The sequence below is a fragment of the Pleurodeles waltl genome, chromosome 9 (genome assembly GCF_031143425.1).
Source record: "Pleurodeles waltl isolate 20211129_DDA chromosome 9, aPleWal1.hap1.20221129, whole genome shotgun sequence".
Lineage (NCBI taxonomy): Eukaryota > Metazoa > Chordata > Amphibia > Caudata > Salamandridae > Pleurodeles > Pleurodeles waltl.
The window spans coordinates 1160240841-1160264664 of NC_090448.1; the positions used below are offsets into that span (position 1 = coordinate 1160240841).

Genomic DNA, 23824 nt, shown 5'->3' on the forward strand with positions numbered 1-23824 from the left:
AGGGAACACATACAGGGCATATACTTATGAGCACTGGGGCCCTGTGCCAGGCAAGATGGTACTTTCATACACAACCACCCCCCCCCCAAACGAAGAACAATAAGACTAGCCATGACCTGATGAGTCTTCATTGTCTAAGTGGAAATATCTGGAGAGTCCATCTGCATTGGAGTGGGTACTCCCAGGTCTATGTTCCACTGTATAGTCCATTCCCTGTAGAGATATGGACCACCTCAACAATTTAGGATTTTCACCTTTCATTTGTTTTAGCCAAAGTAGAGGTTTGTGGTCTGTCTGAACAATGAAGTGAGTGCCAAACAGGTATGGCCTCAACTTCTTCAGTGCCCAGACCACAGCAAAGGCCTCCCTCTCAATGGCAGACCAACGCTTTTCTCAAGGGGTCAGCCTTCTGCTGATAAAAGCAACTGGTTGATCCTGGCCCTCAGAGTTAAGTTGTGATAAGACTGCCCCTTCCCCTAATTCAGATGCATCAGTTTGAACAATGAATTTCTTGGAGTAACATGGGCTTTTTAGGACAGGTGCAGTGCACATGGCCTGTTTGAGCTCCTCAAAAGCTTTCTGACAGCTAGCTGTCCACAATACCTTTTTAGGCATCTTCTTACTAGTGAGATCATTAAGTGGGGCTGCAACGGAGCCATAGTTTTTAATCAATCTCCTGTAATACCCAGTGAGGCCTAGGAAGGCTCTCACCTGGGTCTGTGTTGTAGGGGGAACCCAATCCATGATTGTCTGGATTTTCCCCTGAAGTGGTGCAATCTGTTCTCCACCTACCAGGTGTCCCAGATAAACCACTTTCCCCTGCCCTATCTGGCACTTTGAAGCCTTGATAGTAAGGCCTGCCTTTTGCAGGGCCTCCAAAACTTTCCACAGGTGGACCAGGTGATCATCCCAGGTGGAGCTAAAGACAGCTATATCATCTAGATATGCTGCACTAAAAGCCTCCAACCCTTGCAGGACTGTATTACCAACCTCTGAAAAGTGGCAGGTGCATTTTTCAACCCAAAGGGCATCACTGTAAATTGGTAGTGCCCTCCTATAGTTGAAAATGCAGTTTTAGCTTTAGCATCCTCTGATAATTTGATCTGCCAATACCCTGCAGGCAAATCAAAGGTGCTTAGATACTTGGCAGATGCCAGTGTATCTATGAGCTCATCTGCCCTGGGTATAGGGTGAGCATCCGTTTTTTTACCTGGTTGAGACCTCTGTAATCTACACAAAACCTCATCTCCTTTTTTCATCTTGTGAGTGAGGCTTTGGTACAAGCACCACAGGAGAGGCCCATGGGCTTTCAGAATGTTCAACCACTCCTAGATCAAGCATTTTCTGAACTTCTTGCTTTATGTAATCCCTGACAAGGTCAGGCTGCCTATAGATTTTACTTTTGACAGGCAAGCTGTCTCCAGTATCAATTGTGTGTTCACACCAAGATGTGGTTCCTGGCACAGTTGAAAAGAGTTCAGAAAACTGTCCAAGGAGATTTATGCAGTTGTCTTTCTGCTCAGCAGTAAGACAGTCTGCCAAAACTACACCTTCCACTAAAGCATCATCTTCAGTGGAAGAGAAGAGATCAGGGAGAGGGTCACTCTCTTCTTCCTGTCCTTCATCTGTTGCCATGAGCAGGGTGAGATCAGCCCTGTCATAGTAGGGTTTTAGTACTTTCCTACAGTTAGACACACGAGTTCAGTTTTCATACAAGATACCTCAAAAGTGCAATTTGCAAAATGTACCAGCCATTATGGTTATTTTCTCCAATGTTTTGCAATTTATGAGAAAAAACTTGCAATTTTCACACCACCTCTGCAGTTTTGAAGCTACTTTTGCTGGTCCTGGTGTCCTGGAACCGCTCGAGGGACAGTACAAGACTTTTAGAAACTGATGTGAATTTTAGGCGACTTTACCGCTGGGAGGTGGGATGGGGTTTACCAGAGGATGGATCCTAACACTCAACTGGGATTAGGGTAAATCCCAGTCCATGGAATATCTAAGGGTGCTTTCTCGGAACTCAGGTGGGTGTGATCAGTGCTTAGTAGATCTCAGTTGGTAACTATGTGAGAATCTAGAGATGTCCCTGTCAATGTTGCTAGGTAACACCCCCACATCTGTGTGCGAGAGCCCTGACCGTGTACCCAAGATCCTGGTGGAAACTCAACTATAGCCAAGATACGTAGTCTCTGGCATGCACACATTTGCTGTATAAGAGTGACGCTATCAATAGTGCAGCAGGTACAGAGGCACCAGGGCCCAGGTGGCTGAATGGCCCACTTCATCCAAATTAGTAGATGTTTTACTACCAAAACATGGGATGGGAGCAAAGCTTCCCTGCAGCCTTAGAGTCCACGGTGACCCTAGTTACCAGTGAATGGATGCAGAGCAAGTCCTTCATCCGACGCAGTAGGGGCGGAGGGGGGCAGAAAGGAAGTGGGGCAGTTCCAGAAAAGATACTGATGGCAGGAGAGGGAGGAGTCACAGAGAACAAGGAAGTCAGAGGGAAAACATTTGTCTGAAGACCTTTGGGTCTGCATGCAGTGAGGTGTTGCTTCAATGGAAGGGTGCGCACCCCCTCTTGGGGCATTCTGGGGGACAGGAGCTTGCTGAGCCCTGGAGGAGATGGAGTGCAAACCCTCTGTGCAGAGCCTGAGCTGTCCTCCCGTTTTGTCTTCTTATGTTTTTTGCCATCTCAAGAACCCCCACATGCAAAGTCTTGTTTGCACTGCCCCAGGTGGCCCGCGCCATCCTGTCTGGATTCCTCTACTCCATTCATAGGTATGCCCATGTGACTTTCATTACCCCAAAGTATTGCCCTGTTGCATACTCCATTGCCCTCATGTGCTGTCCTGTTTGCATACCTCCCACTTCCCTCATGTGCAGTCCTCTTTGCTACTCCATTGCCCTCATGTATAGCTTTGTTTGCACACCTCCCATTGCCCTCATGTTCAGTCCTGTATACATTCTCCATTGCCCTCATGCGCAGTCCTGTATGCATTCTCCATTGCCCTCATGCGCAGTCCTGTATGCATTCTCCATTGCCCTCATGCGCAGTCCTGTATGCATTCTCCATTGCCCTCATGCGCAGTCCTGTATGCATTCTCCATTGCCCTCATGCACAGTCCTGTATACATTCTCCATTGCCCTCATGCGCAGTCCTGTATGCATTCTCCATTGCCCTCATGCGCAGTCCTGTTTGCATTCTCCATTGCCCTCATGCGCAGTCCTGTATGCATTCTCCATTGCCCTCATGCGCAGTCCTGTATGCATTCTCCATTGCCCTCATGCGCAGTCCTGTTTGCATTCTCCATTGCCCTCATGCGCAGTCCTGTTTGCATTCTCCATTGCCCTCATGTGCAATCCTGTATGCATTCTCCATTGCCCTCATGTGCAGTCCTGTATGCATTCTCCATTGCCCTCATGTGCAGTCCTGTATGCATTCTCCATTGCCCTCATGTTCAGTCCTGTTTGCATTCTCCATTGCCCTCATGTTCAGTCTGTTTGCACACCTCCCATAGCCCTCATGTTCAGTCTGTTTGCATACCTCCCATTGCCCTGATGTTCAGTCTGTTTGCATACCTCCCATTGCCCTGATGTTCAGTATATTTGCATACCTCCCATTGCCCTGATGTTCAGTCTGTTTGCATACCTCCCATTGCCCTGATGTTCAGTCTGTTTGCATACCTCCCATTGCCCTGATGTTCAGTCCTGTTTGCATACCTCCTGTTGCCCTCATGTTCAGTCCTGTTTGCATACCTCCCATTGCCCTGATATTCAGTCTGTTTGCATACCTCCCATTGCCCTGATATTCAGTCTGTTTGCATACCTCCCATTGCCCTGATATTCAGTCTGTTTGCATACCTCCCATTGCCCTCATGTGCAGCCCTGTTGCCTACTCAATTGCTATTGTGTGCAGTCCAGTTTGTATACCCCTCGCCTCCTATGCAGCTCTCTGCATAGCTCACTTCCCCCTCATGTTTAGTCTAGGCCTCATACCTCCCGTGCCCGCATGTCCATTCTAGGCTTCATACCACTAGTTGCCTGCATGTTCAGTCTAGGCTTCATACCTCCCAGTGCCCGCATGTCCATTCTAGGCTTCATACCTCCCAGTGCCCGCATGTTCAGTCTAGGCTTCATTCCTCCCAGTGCCCGCATGTTCAGTCTAGGCTTCATACCTCCCAGTGCCTGCATGTTCAGTCTAGGCCTCATACCTCCCGTGCCTGCATGTTCAGTCTAGGCTTCATACCTCCCAGTGTCTGCATGTTCAGTCTAGGCTTCATACCTCCCAGTGCCCGCATGTTCAGTCTAGGCTTCATACCTCCCAGTGCCTGCATGTTCAGTCTAGGCTTCATACCACTAGTTGCCCACATGTTCAGTCTAGGCTTCATACCTCCGGTTGCCCGCATGTCCATTCTAGGCCTCATACCTCCTGTGTCGCATTTTCTGTCTAGGCCTCATACCTTTCAGTGCCTGCATGTTCAGTCTAGGCCTCATACCTCCCAGTGCCTGCATGTTCAGTCTAGGCTTCATACCTCCCAGTGCCTGCATCTTCAGTCTAGGCCTCATACCTCCCAGTGCCTGCATCTTCAGTCTAGGCCTCATACCACTAGTTGCCCACATGTTCAGTCTAGGCTTCATACCTCCCGATGCCCGCATGTTCAGTCTAGGCTTCATACCTCCCGTTCCTGCATGTTCAGTCTACCTTGAGTACCTCTCATTGGCCACATGTTCAATCTGTCCAGGATAGCGCCTACCACCCGTCTGTGGTATCTTGTTTTCATGCCTCACATTTCCTGAATGTTCAGTCTACTCTACATAACTCCTATAGTCTCATGTGCAGCTCAGTTTGAATACCTCCACACACCCCCATATGCCTTCCTGTCGGTAAGTCTCTGAGGTGCTGATGTAAAACATGTAAACATGCTTCCAACCCAAGTGTACGGTTCCCTCAGCAGGTATAGTTTCCACGCCCAATCCCAGTATTGTGTCATACCTCCCAATGCCCACATGTAACATATTGTGTTCGTGCCTCCTATGTCCCCGTGTACAGTACGGTCTGCATGGCTTCCATTTGCTCACAAATGTACATTTGTTGACATACATACCATTGGCCCCAATGAGAGCTGTTTGCATGCTTCCTACAAGCATAGGCATGTTTTCAAGCCTCCTCCAAGCACATGCATGTTTTCAGGCCTCCTCCAAGCACAGGCATGTTTGCAGGCCTCCTCCAAGCACAGGCATGTTTGCAAACCTCCTCCAAGCACAGTCATTTTTGCAAGCCTCCTACAAGCATAGGCATGTTTGCAGGCCTCCTACAAGCATAGGCATGTTTGCAGGCCTCCTCCAAGCACATTCATGTTTGCAAGCCTCTTCCAAGTACAATCATTTTTGCAGGCCTCCTACAAGCACAGGCATATTTGGAGGCCTCCTACAAGCACAGGCATATTTGGAGGCCTCCTACAAGCACAGTCATGTTTGCAAGCCTCCGACAATCACAGGCATGTTTGCAGGCCTCCGAGAAGCACAGTCATGTTAGCAGGCCTCCTCCAAGCACAGGCATGTTTGCAGGCCTCCTCCAAGCACATGCATGTTTGCAAGCCTCCTCAAAACAAAGGCATGTTTGCAAACCTCCTCCAAGCACAGTCATTTTTGCAAGCCTCCTACAAGCATAGGCATGTTTGCAGGCCTCCTCCAAGCACATTCATGTTTGCAAGCATCTTCCAAGTACAATCATTTTTGCAGGCCTCCTACAAGCACAGGCATATTTGGAGGTCTCCTACAAGCACAGTCATGTTTGCAAGCCTCCGACAATCACAGGCATGTTTGCAGGCCTCCTCGAAGCACAGGCATGTTAGCAAACCTCCTATAAGCACAGGCATGTTTGCAGGCCTCCTACAAGCACAGGCATGTTTCAAGACTCATCCAAGCACAGTCATGTTTGCATGCCTTCCCCAAACACAGACATGCTTCCTCGAAGTACAGTCATTTTCCCAGGCCACCTACAAGCATGGATATGCCTGATCCAAGCAGAGTAATGTTTGCTTCCAAGTCTCCGACAAGCACAGCCATGCCTCCTCTACGCAAAGTCATTTTTGCAAGCCCCCTACAAGCACAACCATGCCTCCTCCAAGCACAGTCATGTTTGCAAGCCTCCTACAAGCACACCCACCGCTCATACAAGCACAGTCATGTTTGCAAGCCTTTTCCAAGCAGAGCCATGCCTCCTCCAAGCACAGGCATGTTTGCAAGTCTCGTACAAACACAGGCATGTTAGCAAGCCTCATCCGAGGGCAGTCATGTTTGCAAGCCTTGTTCAAGCACAGGCATGTTTGCAAGCCTCCTCCAAGCACATTCATCTTTGCATGCCTTCTCCAAGCACAGATATGTCTCCTTCAAGCAAAGTCATTTTTGCAGGATACCTACAAGCACAGTCATGTTTGCAGGTCTCCTGCCATACAGTTATGCTTGTATGCCTCCCACGCCCTATACACAGTCCAGCCTTCATCCTCTCGTGTGCAGTACCACTTGCAGACCTCCATATCTGTCCCAAGGAACATACATACCTCTCCCTCCACAGACAGACCTGCCAATGCTCCCCTACTCTCAAGGGTAGAAGTCCCTCTGTTGGTCCATCCCTGGTACTGGATAACCTGGATGGGGCTCCACCCTGACCCCATACAATGCCCCAATGCCCCCCTACACACCCGCTTGTGTACTGTCCATTACCTATCATTGACTCTCCCCTCACAAGCAGTCCTCTTTCCATGACACACAATATTGTCCTACGCCTACAAATAGGTTTACATGCACACACACATTTCCACTAGGGGTGGGGGTAACTCACAAAATACTATTGAGTGTAATCCTGTGAAATTACCCCAAAATTCCATCAGATTATGGAGAATTAGTTGAGAGGAGTAATTCTTCATTTAGCGTTATTTTCTTAGAATAAAATGGCCCCAATTTACTCCCAGCATTCCGAGCGATTTTCTTTGTGTAAAATGCACCATTATGTCCAACATGAGAATCCAATTTACCCTAAGAAATAGCGCTAAGTACAACAGAACAAGAATAGCAAGCGCTAGTGGCTGCTCGCGCTCTCTAAATGCGCTCTTGCAGTGGGATTTTTCCCACTAAATTACTCTTAATTCCAGAGCGGGTGCAATCGTGTTATTTTCAGTAATTCCACACCAAAGAGTAACGCGGAGTTACCTAAATCACTCCGATTACTCTGGCGTAAGTGAAATTTCGCCCAGGCCTAGTTTCCAACCCGGCATCCAGCCTCACAAAGTCTGCTTCCCTCCTCTCCATCCCCTTGTAAACACCCTCTGCACATCCCTAGCTGATTCAGCCCCCCTCCAGGCCAAAATGCTGCTTTATTGCCTACTAATTGGCATCCCTGTGCCCCCACCTGTGCCACATACAACACCCCGTCTCCCGCTTCTGCACCCCTTCATGTAACATTTGGCGCTTCGTCACGTCTCAGGCACGGCACGGTGTGCATCCCCATTCCTGCCCCAGCCCCCCAGAAAAGTGTGCACATCCCCCCTTGTTCAACACCCCATCGCTCCAGCCCAGAATGCAGGATTTTGGCCCCTATTTGGACATGCCTGGAGCAGGGATGCCTGGCCCGGTGAGCCCCACCCTGGCCCCCATACATGGCTCTGGCCCTGCCCGGCCCGTCCGGCCTCCCCCTCCCTTACACCATGAATGGCCCGGCCGCTCCAGCTGGCCCCGAGGCTACCTAATATGGGCCTCGGGCGTCCCCGCCGCGCAGGCGGCCAGGGCAGCCCCCCAGGGCGGCCTCTATATATTCCCAGCCGGCGGAGAAGCCGGCACCCAGCACCTGACATCTCTGGAGAAGGCCCCTCGCTGCTGAACTGGTGAGTACTCAGCGCTTCTGGGGTACAGTGGACCAAAAATGGCCATCCAAGCTCGGATCTGGATTTTTGGACAAGTGATCGTTAGGACTTCGATCTGCTTTTCATTTTTTTTTAATTGGAAATTGGACTTTCATTCCATTTTGGTGGGTGACAGCTCTCTAGCGCCAAGATGTCTTTCAGTCCGTGCCGGACGCTATAGGAAGGGTCAACATTGCTGTTATTATAAATATTTTCAGTTAGTTTTCAGTGAGACGCTGGTTGAGAAGAGCAGACGCATCTTGTGCTCGTCGGCACAGGCTTTCCCTTTACTGCCCCTAGTCCCATACACTCAGTTTCAAATAACCCGGGGGGTACCGGCTGTGCATTAATGCACCTTATTAAACATTAATTGTTATAAATGCCAGAGCACTCGGGGCCGGCTTTACGGCGGCGCGGCCGCACCGGATGCAGGCCTCAGGGGGGCGCTGTGTTTAGCAGTAACTTACCAAACTGGCGATTTAAAAGCACTTGCTGCAGAGTTCCTTGTGCGTCCAGCCTTCAGGAAGCAATTAAATGTCAAGACACCTCTTGTGATTAATTGTTCCTACTAGGGAGAGGGATAGGAGTTGTTTTGCGGCAGCTCTAACTCGCCATAAAGTAGCGCAGAGGGTTAATGTGCCTGCTGCAAACAACAGAACTGTATTTTGTGTGGCTAGACGATTTTATTAATGAAGTCAGCCTTTAAAACAAATGAAATGTATGTGAGAGAGGGGCTATGGAGAGATGAGGGGCACTTTTGCTGGGTGGTAGTGAGTGAATCTGAGGAGGTGGTCATGGGGAGATTGGGGGGTGCCACAAAAAATGTTGCACAGGGCGCCACCGGCCCTAAAGCAGGCCCTGGGAGCACTGTTTTAGAATACATAATTAGCATGCTGTAATGACCATAGATTGAATTATATTTAATCTGCTGATGTAGATATTGTATAGGTGACCTAGCATTTAGGCGACGTGTGATACCTTTTAATGTTTTCTAGTGTATATTGATTATGCCGTACTGAATGTACTACGTAGACAAAAGCAAAAGAACTTAGGAAGAAAGTCATAGGATCAGGGCGCTCACAGTGTGTCCCAAAGTAACATTGCTACTAGTATGCGGCACGGTGCTCCTGGCAGAAGGATCTTCCCAAATCCTCCAATGTTTCCAAGGAAACTCGCAATGCTAGAGAAAAGAAGTCAGGGCACTCATGAATCCATGGTATTGTGTATAATCTTCATTTGAACAATGCCAGTTGTTACATATGAAAAACAAGTCCGTTCAATAGTCCTTCTTGTATTTACAGTTTATATGGCAATCAAAGCCTATATACTTGAAGCAGCAAATCTTGAAAATATTGAAAATACATAATATGTAGAAGTACAGCAACTGTTCATGCCGCAAACACAGCCAACACGTGTTTCATCCTGCGAGAAAATTTGTTCTCATAAGGACTTCGTCAGGGCTTAGCTTATAATAAAATACATTGAATAGGGAAAGTCTTTACGCGAAAAGCTGCAGTGTCTTCAAAACCATATATTAGTCCAACATCATCGAAGTGTGATTGAAGTGATCACAATTCCTTATTTTATAGTGCAGGCAGTGTCAGATGCAAGGACAGGCTTCACACAGCAAAGTGGACAACTGAGGAACACCAGGTCAGCTCTGTCTTGAGCCGCCATCCCATCCCTTCTTCGAGGAAAGAGAAGCATCAAGGTCATAAAAACGTAGACGAGAGCAACTCAACTTCCAAACACAACGTGAACAGCACAAAACCCTACTAAAATGTACTACGTAGACTGAGAGCTGGGTTATAAACTTGATACACAAGACATGTACTTGTTATGCTAGAATACAAGGCAGTGCTTAATTTGGGCCGGTGGTTTTAAGTGCTCGACACTGCTTTTTGCAACTTAAAGATGAGCAGAAGAGCTATTGTTTACTAATTCAATAAACACTGTAAACCATTACCTGACAGGCTTTTGGGGGCCTCCAACAGTCCGAACTGTCACACTCGTAGCGGTGTGATGGTTAGGAGTTGTGATGGTTCTGTCATTGGCAGCGCCTCAGTGGCAGTGGGTGATGCACGCTGCGGTAGGCTCCTGACGAGGGCCCCGGCACGTATTTGTTTACAAATTAAGCACTGGGTTTTGTTAGACATCCCTGATTGGTCACTTTACTGCGTGAGAATTTGAAGCATTATGCGCTGTGACTTTCATATTTACTTTTAAGGCGCTTGATTGCACGAGGGCAGTAAGCGCTTTATGAACTCACGGATGAAGGTGAAACGTGCACAGAAAGGCCTTCGATTGTCGATTCACAGTTCTGGTATTTTTGGACACAGTCCCATCACCAACTTAATGTGTCTTGAAGTGGTGCGTGCCTTTGGGGATAGGCGTGTATGTCGCAGCACTGCGCAGTGGGTGGCTTCTAGGCACATGTTGAACGAATGAAACAGACCGCCTTGTTTTGTGGAGGGGTGCTTAGTCTATTTACAAGTAGGCGTCCGGCCTGCTGTTGTTAGGGAACTGGGTGACTGAAAGAGAAAGCAGTCTGCCCAAGACCACACGCTTTCGGGCAAGGAAGCGGGGATTAGTACCGAAGTATTCTGCTTTAGAAGTTAATTAGCTACCTATGCATCTGTGTGTCAGAGGAGATGTATAGCGCTGCAAGGCCAACTGTAGCTTCTCCAGGCGCTGTTTTTAGCAGCACCGTTCCTCCAGCTGACCTTAAAGGGGTGAGTTTGAGTTCCCGTCTGACTCCCCACTGAGGCTTTCTCCTTCCACCCTCCTAGCGCCAAGTGGCCAATGCGCCGAGATCGCGCGCTTTATATGCTGCTCTTACATTACGTCGGCACTCCCATCACTGGCTTCAGACTCCATACCCAATCAGTGTTCAACTGAGGCGTCAACGGGTCACACCTTCAATTCTTCAAACATGTGACAACACACCCTGCTTTGAGGGTGGGTGGCCACATAGAAGTGAGTACTCACGAGGAGGTACCCGCCAGTTAGAAGAACTACTGCTCTGTTCTTTATAAAGCGCTTGCTTCCACAGTCTGCCTTGCAGCGCTGTGACGCTGTATCAGCTGTCCTCACTTGTCCAGAGCTTCCAGTGTCATAAGCGGCAGCGTGAGCCTTCCGCGGCCCTGTAGCCAAGAGCACGCTGCAACCAAGAACACGCTGCATTCTGGGAAATGTAGGCCCACGCTTCGAAGTGCCGTAGGCCATGGCGGGTCCGTGTGTCATGAGCAGAGAAGGGGTGCGCAGACCACTGTGTGTAAATCTGCGGGAAGGTTGTTCACCCATGCAGAGGACCTTATTTAGTCCGTCACTGGTGCTTTCGACAAGCTACATACCATCGTCCCTTTTCTAAAAGCTCATAATGACAGCCGGGTATGGGTGATATTAGCAAAGCCCATCCCAGCAGATCACCTCACCGTTTCTGTCTCTAGCTGTACAAAAACCGACCCAGGGCAATAACCAGCTAACTGGGTAATGAACCCAGGACATATTATACAGGGGTTAGCAAAGAGAGGTTCAAGGCTACGAGGTACTGACACCCATAAAACCGTGCACTTCTCCATCCAACACACTTCTAGGCGCTGTGTTCCACGACAGGATGACAGCACCCTGGTGGCCATAACGCACGACATGGAAAGACTTGTCACATTGACTCAAAACAGGGACAACACCCTCCCAGCCACTCACCCACACGGTGTAGCTTGTTACCCATATATGCAAGCGCTTTAACTCCCCAAATAGGTGTACTAAAGCGCTTACCCTTGATATGTGAACGTTGCATTTATTGAAAATACCAACAATCATCCTTAAGTATATTTAAAAAAAAAAAAAACGGAGAGTGGGGATGTTTGCTTCAAATTATAGGTGTGATCGAAATGCCTCAGTTTTTACCCGCATTAAAGCGGCTTTAAGCATTTACATTTGCTGTTGAGTGAGGGGGACATGGAAATGTAGAATACATTTGGGATAGCCGGACAGATGATACCACGCTGTGACAAATGTTCCCAAACACCGTGCACACTGGCAGACATGCACACATGAGGAGCAATGCTGGATAACGTTTATTTACTAGGATATATAGCTGGGGGGGGAGGACGGTCTGGCAGCTAGGCTGGGACCGCGGGCACCACTGGCAGACATGCACACATGAGGAGCAATGCTGGATAATGTTTATTTACTAGGATATATAGCTGGGGGGGAGGACGGTCTGGCAGCTAGGCTGGGACCGCGGGCACCACTGGCAGACATGCACACATGAGGAGCAATGCTGGATAATGTTTATTTACTAGGATATATAGCTGGGGGGGAGGACGGTCTGGCAGCTAGGCTGGGACCGCGGGCACCACTGGCAGACATGCACACATGAGGAGCAATGCTGGATAATGTTTATTTACTAGGATATATAGCTGGGGGGGAGGACGGTCTGGCAGCTAGGCTGGGACCGCGGGCACCACTGGCAGACATGCACACATGAGGAGCAATGCTGGATAATGTTTATTTACTAGGATATATAGCTGGGGGGGGGGGGGGGGCGGTCTGGCAGCTAGGCTGGGACCGCGGGCACCACTGGCAGACATGCACACATGAGGAGCAATGCTGGATAACGTTTATTTACTAGGATATATAGCTGGGGGGGGGGGGGGGGGGGGGACGGTCTGGCAGCTAGGCTGGGACCGCGGGCACCACTGGCTGCACGTGTGCCAAACGGTGGCCATGTTGGAGCGGTGCGCGATGGCGAAGGTGGCTTGGGTTTGAGCCGGTTTCCTTTCTTTCTTTCAGACCCCAACCTCTCAGGATGTGTGACGACGAGGAGACCACCGCCTTGGTGTGCGACAACGGCTCCGGGTTGGTCAAGGCCGGATTCGCCGGAGATGACGCTCCCCGCGCTGTCTTCCCATCCATCGTGGGCCGTCCCCGCCACCAGGTACCAGACCTCGTCCCTCCTTCCGCTTCCTGCGCCAGAAAACACCTCTGGTCTCCACTGACATCTCGTTAATGTTTCCTGTCACACATGTCATCCATTGATCTATCCACCCATCCATGCACTAACACAACCATCCATCCATCCACCCAAGTATTTACCTTTCCGCCCATCTGCCTGTCTTTCTAGACTACGTCATACCCGTCCTTTTCTCCTTACACCCTCCTTAGCTCCTATGTCCACCAGTCCTCCCAGCTATGCCCATCTCAGCCTCATTATTCTTGCATTGCAGGGCCTGGAGTGACGTCCTCTTGTGCCTCTCTCTGTACCCCTACGCTCTCCCTCACCCTGTTCCTCTTTCACGTCACCCACACGCCCCAGACTCCCCTCGGGGTTCACTCATGCATGCCCGGTGTTCTATTAATGGCCTTCCTTCCGCCAGGGATAGTTTGGGCATCAACGGGCCACGCGCGCACTCCTGGGGTATCCTGCCACGCGCCACCCCACTTCCAATCACAGCTGCCACTACTGGGCGCCCAACTCTCCTCCTCCCAGCCCCGTGGTCCTTTCAGGGACTGGGACCCAAGCGGGAGACACTTCCCTCCTCGCTGTCACTCCAGCCGGACGAGGCCTGCACGAGACATTCCGGCCTCAGCAGGTGGCAGGGACAGAGGCGCCCTTCCCTGGCACCTTCGTTGGCACCGAGTGCCTGCACGTGCCCCACCTGGGAGCCAGGCTCGTAAAACACAACACCGGGGCTGGGAAGGAGTGCCAAGTCTCTGCTTGCCAGGCTCCTTCTGTCACCTACTGCTCAGGACTTTGAATTGGTCGATTAAAAGCTTAATTTCGGCCCTAATGTATAACAAGAGCAAAAGTAGAGACTGGTGCAACGCTGACACCTTGTGGTCAGTCAGAATAGGTTTTAGTTGTGCATGGTGAGGTGGATGTCGAATGTCACCTGGGATTTTTACTCACACGGACAAAAGTACAACCACTCGTCTCTGTCTTGAACATCTTAAAAAAATATTTGCTTTACAAAACAATGAGTTTTAAGCCCCCCACCCACCCCACGCAATCCTCACTTCTCTTTCTTTCCACTGCCCCTTAGGTGTCCCCTCAAGTCGTGCTTCTCACATAATTTATTTGAATATGATGTGCCAGCTTATTTATTGTAGAATCTGAAGCCCTACCTCCACCCCCCGCCCCATTTTACTGACCAAGTGACGCGATACGCCTGGTAACACCGACTCCCCCCATTTATATTCCATGGCATATGCGGAGGTTCACAGCAAAGGCTAAAGTGACACCTAGTGGCCACAGTAAGAATTGGATGACGTCCCAAACATCAATGCAACAGAGACACCCAATGGCCAGAGAGAGAATGGCATTGTCTGTGAACGTACATGTGATAACCCATCTGTCCCTTGTAGTTTGCTTTCTGTTGGCTATCACCAGACTAGAGCCCCTGCTAGTTTGCGTTTCTGTATTGAGAAAACCGACTGGTTGTGTCCCACCCCATGTATATTCACACAAAGAAGACGGCCATCTTCCGACTGGCAGAAATGGAAGTCTATCGTTTTTCTAAAAGTCCAGCGATGTAAATATTGGCCATTCTAATCAGTTCTTCCAAGTGTCCCAGGTCCATGCGTGATGTGGTGCTTCAGTCCAGTGTTTTTCCTTTGAATTCTGGGAATTGTAAGCTTGTTTATTTCATTATAAAACAGAACTAAAAGTCCCAGAATTCAAAGGAATAAAACTGGACTGGAGCAGCATATCCCGCATGGATCTAGGAATCTTGGCAGCTATACACTGCCACCCCCAAAACCCCACACCCACCCCCCATCGCACCCTATTCCTGTAATTAGTTCTCATTCAGGCCGTACCCCATAAACCACACTTCTCGTGTCCAGCATGTCCCGCGTCAGGCGCCCCAGCCGTCCCCGGTGTAACACGTGTCCCCTCTCTCCACACAGGGTGTCATGGTCGGCATGGGTCAGAAAGACTCCTACGTGGGAGACGAGGCCCAGAGCAAGAGAGGCATCCTGACCCTCAAGTACCCCATCGAGCACGGAATCATCACCAACTGGGACGACATGGAGAAGATCTGGCATCACACCTTCTACAACGAGCTGCGCGTGGCCCCCGAGGAGCACCCCACCCTGCTGACCGAGGCCCCCCTCAACCCCAAGGCCAACCGCGAGAAGATGACGCAGATCATGTTTGAGACCTTCAACGTGCCCGCCATGTATGTGGCCATCCAGGCCGTGCTGTCCCTCTACGCTTCCGGCCGTACCACAGGTGAGGGGGTCAGCTGACCATCTGCCATCGGTGCCCACTGACCCCATGGCACGAGGGTCAGATTCAGCCAGTCGCGGTTCCCCCCACCAGCGCCTAAGATGCTGGATTTGTAGTGGGGAGAGTGGAACTACAAGTCCCAGAGTGCTTAGTGCAGATGGCAAAAAACGCCCAGGTGTTTGGCCCAGCTGATAACACCGCCCTGTCCCGTGCATGCTTCTTGTTAGCCAAGAGCAACACCTGGGGAGTGAATGAAAGCCCGCTATTGTGTACTTACTCGAACACGGTCATCTTCTGAAGGCAGGAGGGAGTGTACCCTAGATGCTGAGCCACCAAATGCCACATAGAGGGATGTAGGATGTATTGCCGGCTTAGGTGCTTAACAAGAGTATGTGATCCTGGGCAAATCAATTTATCTCTCTACATCTTTGTTAACCCGCCTTTCCTAGTTTCCCAGGTCCAGGTGTGATGTGCTGCTCCATGCCAGGTGTTTTTGTTTGGACTCTGGGACTTGTAGTCTTGTTTTTTCTATTATAAAACAAGACTAAAACTCAGTGGATGGAAAGAAAAAACCTGAAGTGGATCATGGGCCTGAGAAACTTGGCAGCTATAGTTACCCTATCTAGAAAAATTGGGGGCTTCTAGAAACAGGATAAATACCAACAACGGAAGATATATATATACACACACACACACACACACACACACACACGTGGTCCCTAGTGTTGGTAGTAGGGCTGTGTCACACTATGTGAGTGAAATCTCCCATAAGCCCCTGGGGTAAGAAAAGTGGCCCTGATGTTATCTCACTTTATTTCTGGTCTTGTACCCCCCAACAGGTATTGTCTTGGACTCCGGTGATGGCGTCACCCACAACGTGCCCATCTACGAAGGTTACGCCCTGCCCCACGCCATCATGCGCCTTGACCTGGCTGGCCGAGACCTCACTGACTACCTCATGAAGATCCTCACCGAGCGTGGCTACTCCTTCGTGACCACTGGTGAGTACTGTTACTGGCTCCTGGCTTGAGGTGCCATGAGGATCCATGCCACCCAGACACCACTATTCTAGATACGATCCTTCCAATTGCAAATTGGTGCATTCTGGGAGTTGTAGTCTTGGTTTGGTTTCACACCACAACCAGTTGGGCAACAACTCCCAGAATGCAATGGATTGTAAAAAGAAAGCCTGTGATTTGACTTTGGTGTGATAGTGAGACATATGCATACCTGCCAAGTTTCCCCCAGGTACAGTGGTGATGTGCTGCTCTAGTCCAGGTTTTCCCCCTTTGAATTCTGGGAATTGTAGTCTTATTTTACAATGTAACAAACAAGACAACAAGTACCAGAATTCAAGGAAAAAGCCTGGCCTGGAGCAGGACGTCAGGCATGGACCTTTGAATCTTGGCATGGCAGCCTCACGCTGCCCTCCCTCACCCTGACCACCTCTTCTCTCACCCCCGCAGCCGAGAGGGAGATTGTCCGCGACATCAAGGAGAAGCTGTGCTACGTGGCCCTGGACTTCGAGAACGAGATGGCCACCGCCGCCTCCTCTTCCTCCCTGGAGAAGAGCTACGAGCTGCCCGACGGCCAGGTCATCACCATCGGCAACGAGCGCTTCCGGTGCCCCGAGACCCTCTTCCAACCCTCCTTCATCGGTGAGTGCGCCCGGGGGAAGCTGGAGACCGCCGGGGGCCTCCATACATGGAGAGGTCCCGGGCTACCACCGGAGTCTGCTTCCGTTTCAAGGGGAATGGATGCAGTCATTCTGATCAAGCGCCTAGAGGGGGCTAAGAAGCTAGATGGCATGGCATGACATGATCTGGAGGGGGAGGCTCAGGACGAGTAGGTCATGGTATGAGGGCGAGAGTGAGGTAGAATAATTAAATTTTAAAAGTCACGGCTGAGACACGTAGGACCAGTAATACTTCAGGATAATGATTTTCTAGCAGAAATCAGGGGACTGACTGACAGGACCGGGTGGCCCCCATCAGTCCTACGTTTGGAAAATTCTTGCTTCCTGCACCCATTGCACCTCTGGACTAAACCTGGCTCGTGCCTTTGCTCGGAGGGGTAGTTTTCGGTAGTACTTGGTCCCTCTCGCCCTGCAGTCAGGGTACCACCTCACCTGTTCGCCATCACCCGCCTGGTATTCTCTTGTGGTTGGCGGGGCCTCGCCTGCCGAGAGGCCATTGTAGTGCAGAGAGGGTGCTGCCTGGTATTCTATGATGTGGGCGTGGCCTCTCCGGCCCAGCAGCCATTGACGCGTCATCAGGGTGCTGCATCACCTATTCGTCCCCATAGCGCCTGTTCGCAGCTGGTGTCCTGCAGGTCAGGGTCACCTATTGTGGGAAGCACTTGTTTACACACAGGAAAGTGCAACATAATAACAGGGGACACCCAGACAGCAGTTGCACCCCTCTTTTACTGACCAGTTTCCCTTACCCTGTTCACTAATAACCCCCCTCCCTCTCTCGCAGGAATGGAATCTGCCGGCATCCACGAGACCACCTACAACAGCATCATGAAGTGTGACATCGACATCCGCAAGGACCTGTACGCCAACAACGTGCTGTCCGGGGGCACCACCATGTACCCCGGTATCGCTGACCGCATGCAGAAGGAGATCACCGCCCTGGCCCCCAGCACCATGAAGATCAAGGTGGGTGAGGCGGGAAGGGTCCCCCTCTCAGAGCTGGGGTTCAAGGCCTACTCTCATTCAAAGCGCTAAACACAGGAGGCTGGCACGCGCGCCTTTGATAAAGCGCTTAACTCACAAAGAGTATGGAAAGCACTATGTAAATAACTATATCATATAATTCCGGATGAAGGTTAGTGGTGACGTAGGCTATATGTACTGGAAAGTACCAATGATGGTTGTACTTGGGACACAGTCCGACTTTGGGGACGGGCCAGTGGCGCAGGCTGGTTGAGAGCTGGGGAAGCCCCAACTGCATGCCAGGTGCGCCTTAGAAGGACTTTGCTGGCAGTGTGTGCCAATCAAAAGCGAAAATATAAATATTCACTCAGAAAGAGGTAGAATTGCTGGCACACAGGCACACTCACGCGATAACATTTGGAAATTCTTCCAAACATGCAGACACACAGTTAAACACAAACACACACTGCAGTCTAAACGCCAGCATGAATGGTGTGAGTGGCAGCCTAGAGTGCGCCCCTAGGTATACCTCTGGGAAAGGCCCAGGACATTGTTCTGATGCTGTTTAGCATCAGTCTTCAGCTGCCTCAGTGGCTGGACAGAGTCGCAGACTTGCAATCACCGTCTGCGCCTGCGACCTCCGTCACACTGAAAGGCAAGCAGTTTAAGAGCATCACTCACAATATCTCTCCAATATTACAAGCAGCAAGCAGAGGCCACGCACTGAAATCTATCTGAGCTCAGTCCCTGTGAACCTGATATCCAACATAAGAGGTGACCTGAGCTGTAGAGCAGGATCCGTGGTGGATGCACAATCCATCACAGTGACACCCCACGGATGCAATGCGGAGCATGAATTCACTGCCTGTAGTCAGTGCTTAATTTGTATTACAAAAAAAAAAGTAAAAAAAAAAAAAGAGGCCACTGCCACTTGCAGCAGCCATTGCTCATAGCAGCGCTGCCAGTGACACTATAAACAACTAGTAACATCACACTCCTACCAGTGTGACAGCTCAGAATACTCCAGACCATCCAGAGCTGCAAGAATGGCCTGGGAATCAGGTATAACTCATTGTTAATCTTTACTAAATAACTGTTGTTGAGCTCATTTTGAAATTGGATAAACAGCACCACCACATGGTGGACTGTAGCAAGTGCCGGGCACCAAAAACCTCCGGCTCAAATTAAGCACTGCCTGTAGTTGGTCGGAAGTGTTGTTGGGTGGTGTGTCTCACTCTTTGTCTGACATCTTCTGTTCTCCCCCCTCTCTTTCACAGATCATTGCACCCCCAGAGCGCAAGTACTCTGTCTGGATTGGTGGCTCCATCCTGGCCTCCCTCTCCACCTTCCAACAGATGTGGATCAGCAAACAGGAGTACGACGAGGCAGGCCCCTCCATCGTCCACCGCAAATGCTTCTAAAGCATCCCGGCCTCTCTCTCTCTCGTCTCTCTATCTCTCTCTTTCTCTCTCTTTACTTACATCATCTCACACCGTATCTCCAACTCAGGATAAGAAGACGCGGGCCTCTCTCTCAGGAGCCACCTGGCCCCTCCCCCACATCCTGAACTCCTCCTACCCCCCCATTTGTACAGTTTTACACACACAAGCAGTTTACTTGTGCTTGAAATATTTATTGCTTTATAAATAAACAAGACATGGATTTGCAAGAAATAGTATTGTTGACTGTGCTCCTTTTTTGAGTTTGTTTTCAGTGTCTCTGAGCCCCTGCAAACCTCCCCATAGTATTAAAGTTATTTTATATACCACACTAGTGCCTTTGGCAAGCGCAGTAAGTAATATCTGCCAATATATGTTTGTTACCCACATTAATGTTTGTTAGTTTACCATTCACGGAAGGATGAAAGGCTGAGCAGACATTACTGAGATGTTCATTCCTGACCTGCAGTTCACAAGCTAAGCCTGTGAACGTATTTTACCCCTGAGCCTTCTTACAGAAGTGTTATTTGCAGGAAACCAACCATGGCTGGTATCTACATAGGCAACGTGAGCCAGAATCCTTAGGGGCGCCACTGGGTGACATACATTTACAAAAAAAGCTATGTAAACTGCCTCTCCATTAGAAGAGAGGGAGTACACCAATGGCTAAATGTTATTTTGCCAGGAGCACTACATATCGTTTCATTGTTTCTGAACCCAACACGTGACATGTCACCTTTGTAAAAGCAGAAAAAAAATCAAAGTCGGGGGATCATTAGTTTGAAAGGAGCAGCAAGACTTAAGCAACTGTCTAGGTATCACAAATGAATGTATGCAAAAAAAAAAACCGAATCATCAGATGTCATTGACAAAATGATTTTACCCGCAAAGCACCGATTGGGCATTGACTAAATCTCTCGCAGTAACAGAGTTGGTCTACTGACTAACGATAGTAGCCAAATTCTACGTGGCCACCGAGAATCGGGTCCCCTGCTGGTTTGGGCCACTTTATTTTATGTCATCCACTCTTTCTTATTAGCATCACTAATTATATTTATTTAAAAAACTACAGTAACTATTGCAGCTGGTCTGAGGGGCTATTTCCAATGCACAGATTTTCGGAGTTCGAGGCAAAATGTCAACTTGCCATTTAGCTCCTCCTTCTTGAGCAACCAGAACTTTTTAAGTCATCAAAATATCATAATTTTACCGGAGCCAGGAAAGCAAGACATCAGCAAGAAAATAAAAGAATTAACATTCTAGCAAAAGCATGTAGCCCATCAACGGGGGTTAATGTGCTCTCGTGCAGATCACAGTGCATATATGTCGCGAGTTGATACACTTCATATACTTTCCTAACAGGAGAAGCCACTCTTATAAAATTCAACAATGCATAGCAAATACCTGGCCATCCTAGACACGGCAAAAACACAAGCTCGTCCTTTACAGTTTCTCAGATTTGTCTTTCGCAAAATAGGGGCCAAAAAAGAAAGCCTCGGGCTGAATACAGGGTGCAGAACATTGGACCTGTTTAAGAGTTTGGCGGGTGGGATTACTCCGCCAAACACTCGACGGATATCCTGTCTGCCGTATTGCGATCCCATTATATCCTATGGATATTGTAATATGGGATATCTGCCACCTTTGTGACACACTAACCCATCCACCAAACTCTAAATCGGGCTCATTGTCACTCCGACATTGCAGAGGGTCATCTTGCCGAGCAGCGTGCATACCCTAAAAAGTGTAAGATGATAACACCAAGCAGTGCTTAGAATCCATTCCAGGTAGGGCTTGATGCTCTGGGTTGTTGACTCTGGTGAATATTTAATTATCGATTCCTTCGCCTGGGCCTCCTCTAGACATGAATTCATGCAATGGTCGAAGTAGCCTTGTTTAACCAGTTTTTTGCATTCAGACCCAATTTTAAAAGGGGGGGGGGGTTGTTTCTATATAGTTCTGAAAGCCCAAAAACCTCAAAAGGTTCCCTCAAATATGAGAGCTCGTGAATCTGTTCTGCCCTGCCAAGTCACAGACAGTAGTACAAGTTCTAACAAGGCCAGCCTCTGATGATTTACTCTTACGTAAACTCAGCATTTCTATGACTGGTTTATGCTTTAACCTTAGTGCAAATCTGAACATGGACCCAATGTTTCTATTGAAGTGCTGCATTCTAGGGGTTAGTAATGCAGTTGACCTAAACAATGGATTAAAAAGAATACCTAAATATTTAAAAGGTTTTACCTTTCATAAATAAGGATCATCCATAACAAAACGCTTCTACTTCGTGCTTTGACTACCGGGGGTCGTAATATAAATTTTTAGAAATTTACCTGCAGGTCCAAGTCACTCCGGTGGGTTGAAAATAAATCTAGAAGGGTCTGTAGGCCATTTGCCGTGCAGGCCACGAGCACCCCAACGTTAACGTATAACAAAATGGGTGTAAGTTTGTTTCCCATACATGGCATGTCCTTTTCATTTTCCATCAGGTACTTATTGGTCCCATTGATGTAAAGCAGGTAAAGGGAAGGAGCCAGAACGCCCTTGCCTAACCCCCGGGTGGAGCTCATATGAGGGGAACATTCACGTGAGGGGCTGTAGCGCACCCTTATTGTGAGGTCCTGATGTAAACACCTGATAATGTAGAGAAGTTCTTTCTCCCTGCCCATCCTGCCCATCATATCCCATGGCTTGGAGCGATTCACCAGGTCAAAGGCACTTGATAATTCAATAAAGGCCAGAGGTGGTAAACCCATTTTGGCCTTGATATATTTCCCGGCTGTCAGGTAAAGGCATTGTTCGAAAGTCCTAATACTAGATCTAAATCCGTATTGGGCCTCCATCAAAACTTTATTTTCCGCAGCCCAATCTTCCAGGTGGGAGAATAATACTCAATCCAGGATCTTGATGCTGGAATCTAACAAAGACATTGGTCCGTGGCAAGTGGGCAGGGATCTGTCCCCCTTTTTAATAATAGGCACAATGATCGCCGTTCTCCAAGAACCAGAGTTGGGACCTAACACAGCAGATCTAAAAACATTTGCTAATAAAGGGGCCCACAAATTTGTATCACTTTTAAAAATATCGGCCGGCATGCAGTCTGGGCCAGCAGCCTTCTCAGAAATCCATTTTTTGATGGCTAGGATCACTTCATGGACTTTGATAGGTCTTGGGAAATTTTAGGAGCGCTGAAGATTTGGACTGCAGTCTGAAACTATATTAGCAGGCTGATTTTCGAGCAAAAAGATGTTTGTGAAGTGGGCCTCCCATGCATCCAGTGTGATTAAATTCTCTATTTTGGGTGCATCTGGCTCAGCAAAAAAAGGCTGATTTACAACTTCACAAAACTTTGAGTTGCCTCTGGACTTCCCTGCTGCTTTGAGATCTTCCCAAGCCTTATTCCTAATCTCAGTTTTTCTTTCCTCTAGAGGCAATTTATATAGCCTTCTTGCCTCCTTAACATCAGATGCTACACATGGGCAGCTTTTCGGGGTGACCAACAGCAGTTTATGGGCAGCCGAACAAGCCGCACTAAACCACAAACAAACAGTGGCTCACGGAAGGGTCTACCTTAGGTTAGGTTGTCTGAGATAGACCTGCAAATGTTATTAAACTCAGATTGTATCTTTGCTAGCCCTAACTCGTCGGTTAAACAAATTAAAATAGAACCCATAGTATCTTTCACAATATCTTTGTTAAAACCAATTGGATCTCCCTTATCCCATTTTATCTTCAATCCTTTATTCTTGGAAAACTCAATACTATCAATACTTTTTGGGCTAGTGCACTTAAATTGAGAGTTTAATTTAATGGTGAGTGGTTCTTAAGTCATTTATCTGCTATCTGGTTCTTCTCTGTGACTCCTGGTAATGGCGGTGTAAGGTATCTTCCGACAGGATCCTTAATACGACCAAAGCGGGAGGAGAGCCCGGGTGCCTAAGGTATGATTTTTATTCCAGGCTGCAAGTCGGTGGAAGGTACTCAAATCTACTTTATATGAACATTAATGGATGTTAGTGCATAAAAAAAACGACCCCAAAGTGGTGCTTGTTAAATGTATGGGAGGAAACTGACCTTACCCGCATGGACTTCATTCTGGTGACACTAGGGTTAATGGTGGCTAAACGCAATATCACACGTACTCGGAGATAGGAACAGCCGCTGCAGCTAGGCGATTGGAAGATGGACATGGACTGGTGTATGCTAGCGGAGAAGGTGGTATATGCAAAATGCGGCTGCCCACGTGAGTGGACTGAAGTATGAGGGAAATGGAATGACTATACGGGTGGGTCGTGCTCCCTCTTGGATCCCCGGGAAACAGGATTGAGCATCGGACGCTTACAGAGGCTACTATTGTACAGTAAACTGCTTATGGCCTGAGTAGTGGGTGGGGAGCAGGAGGCGGGGGTGAGGGAATCGATTTGACTTGATTTGTGACTTGAAGCTACACTGTATTGTGTTCTCCGCTGGAGTTATTTGCAATAAAAAGATTTAAAAAAAAAATCCAAAACAGATTATAAAAAAACAATGTTGATGATTTAGACAGGTAACTTTTATTTTAAATTAAGAAACTGATGTGAAGCAG

General features: G+C 48.7%; 1 protein-coding gene across 1 annotated transcript; it reads left to right on the forward strand.

Moving 5' to 3' along the window:
* Positions 1-7795: 7795 nt before the first annotated feature.
* ACTC1 (actin alpha cardiac muscle 1) lies at positions 7796-19473 on the forward strand. The gene is made up of 7 exons (XM_069209039.1): positions 7796-7889; positions 12705-12849; positions 14820-15144; positions 15981-16142; positions 16608-16799; positions 17622-17803; positions 19078-19473. The coding sequence occupies exons 2-7, from the start codon at positions 12721-12723 to the stop codon at positions 19219-19221; spliced, it is 1134 nt and encodes a 377-aa protein (XP_069065140.1). The 5' UTR covers positions 7796-7889; positions 12705-12720; the 3' UTR covers positions 19222-19473.
* Positions 19474-23824: the final 4351 nt, after the last annotated feature.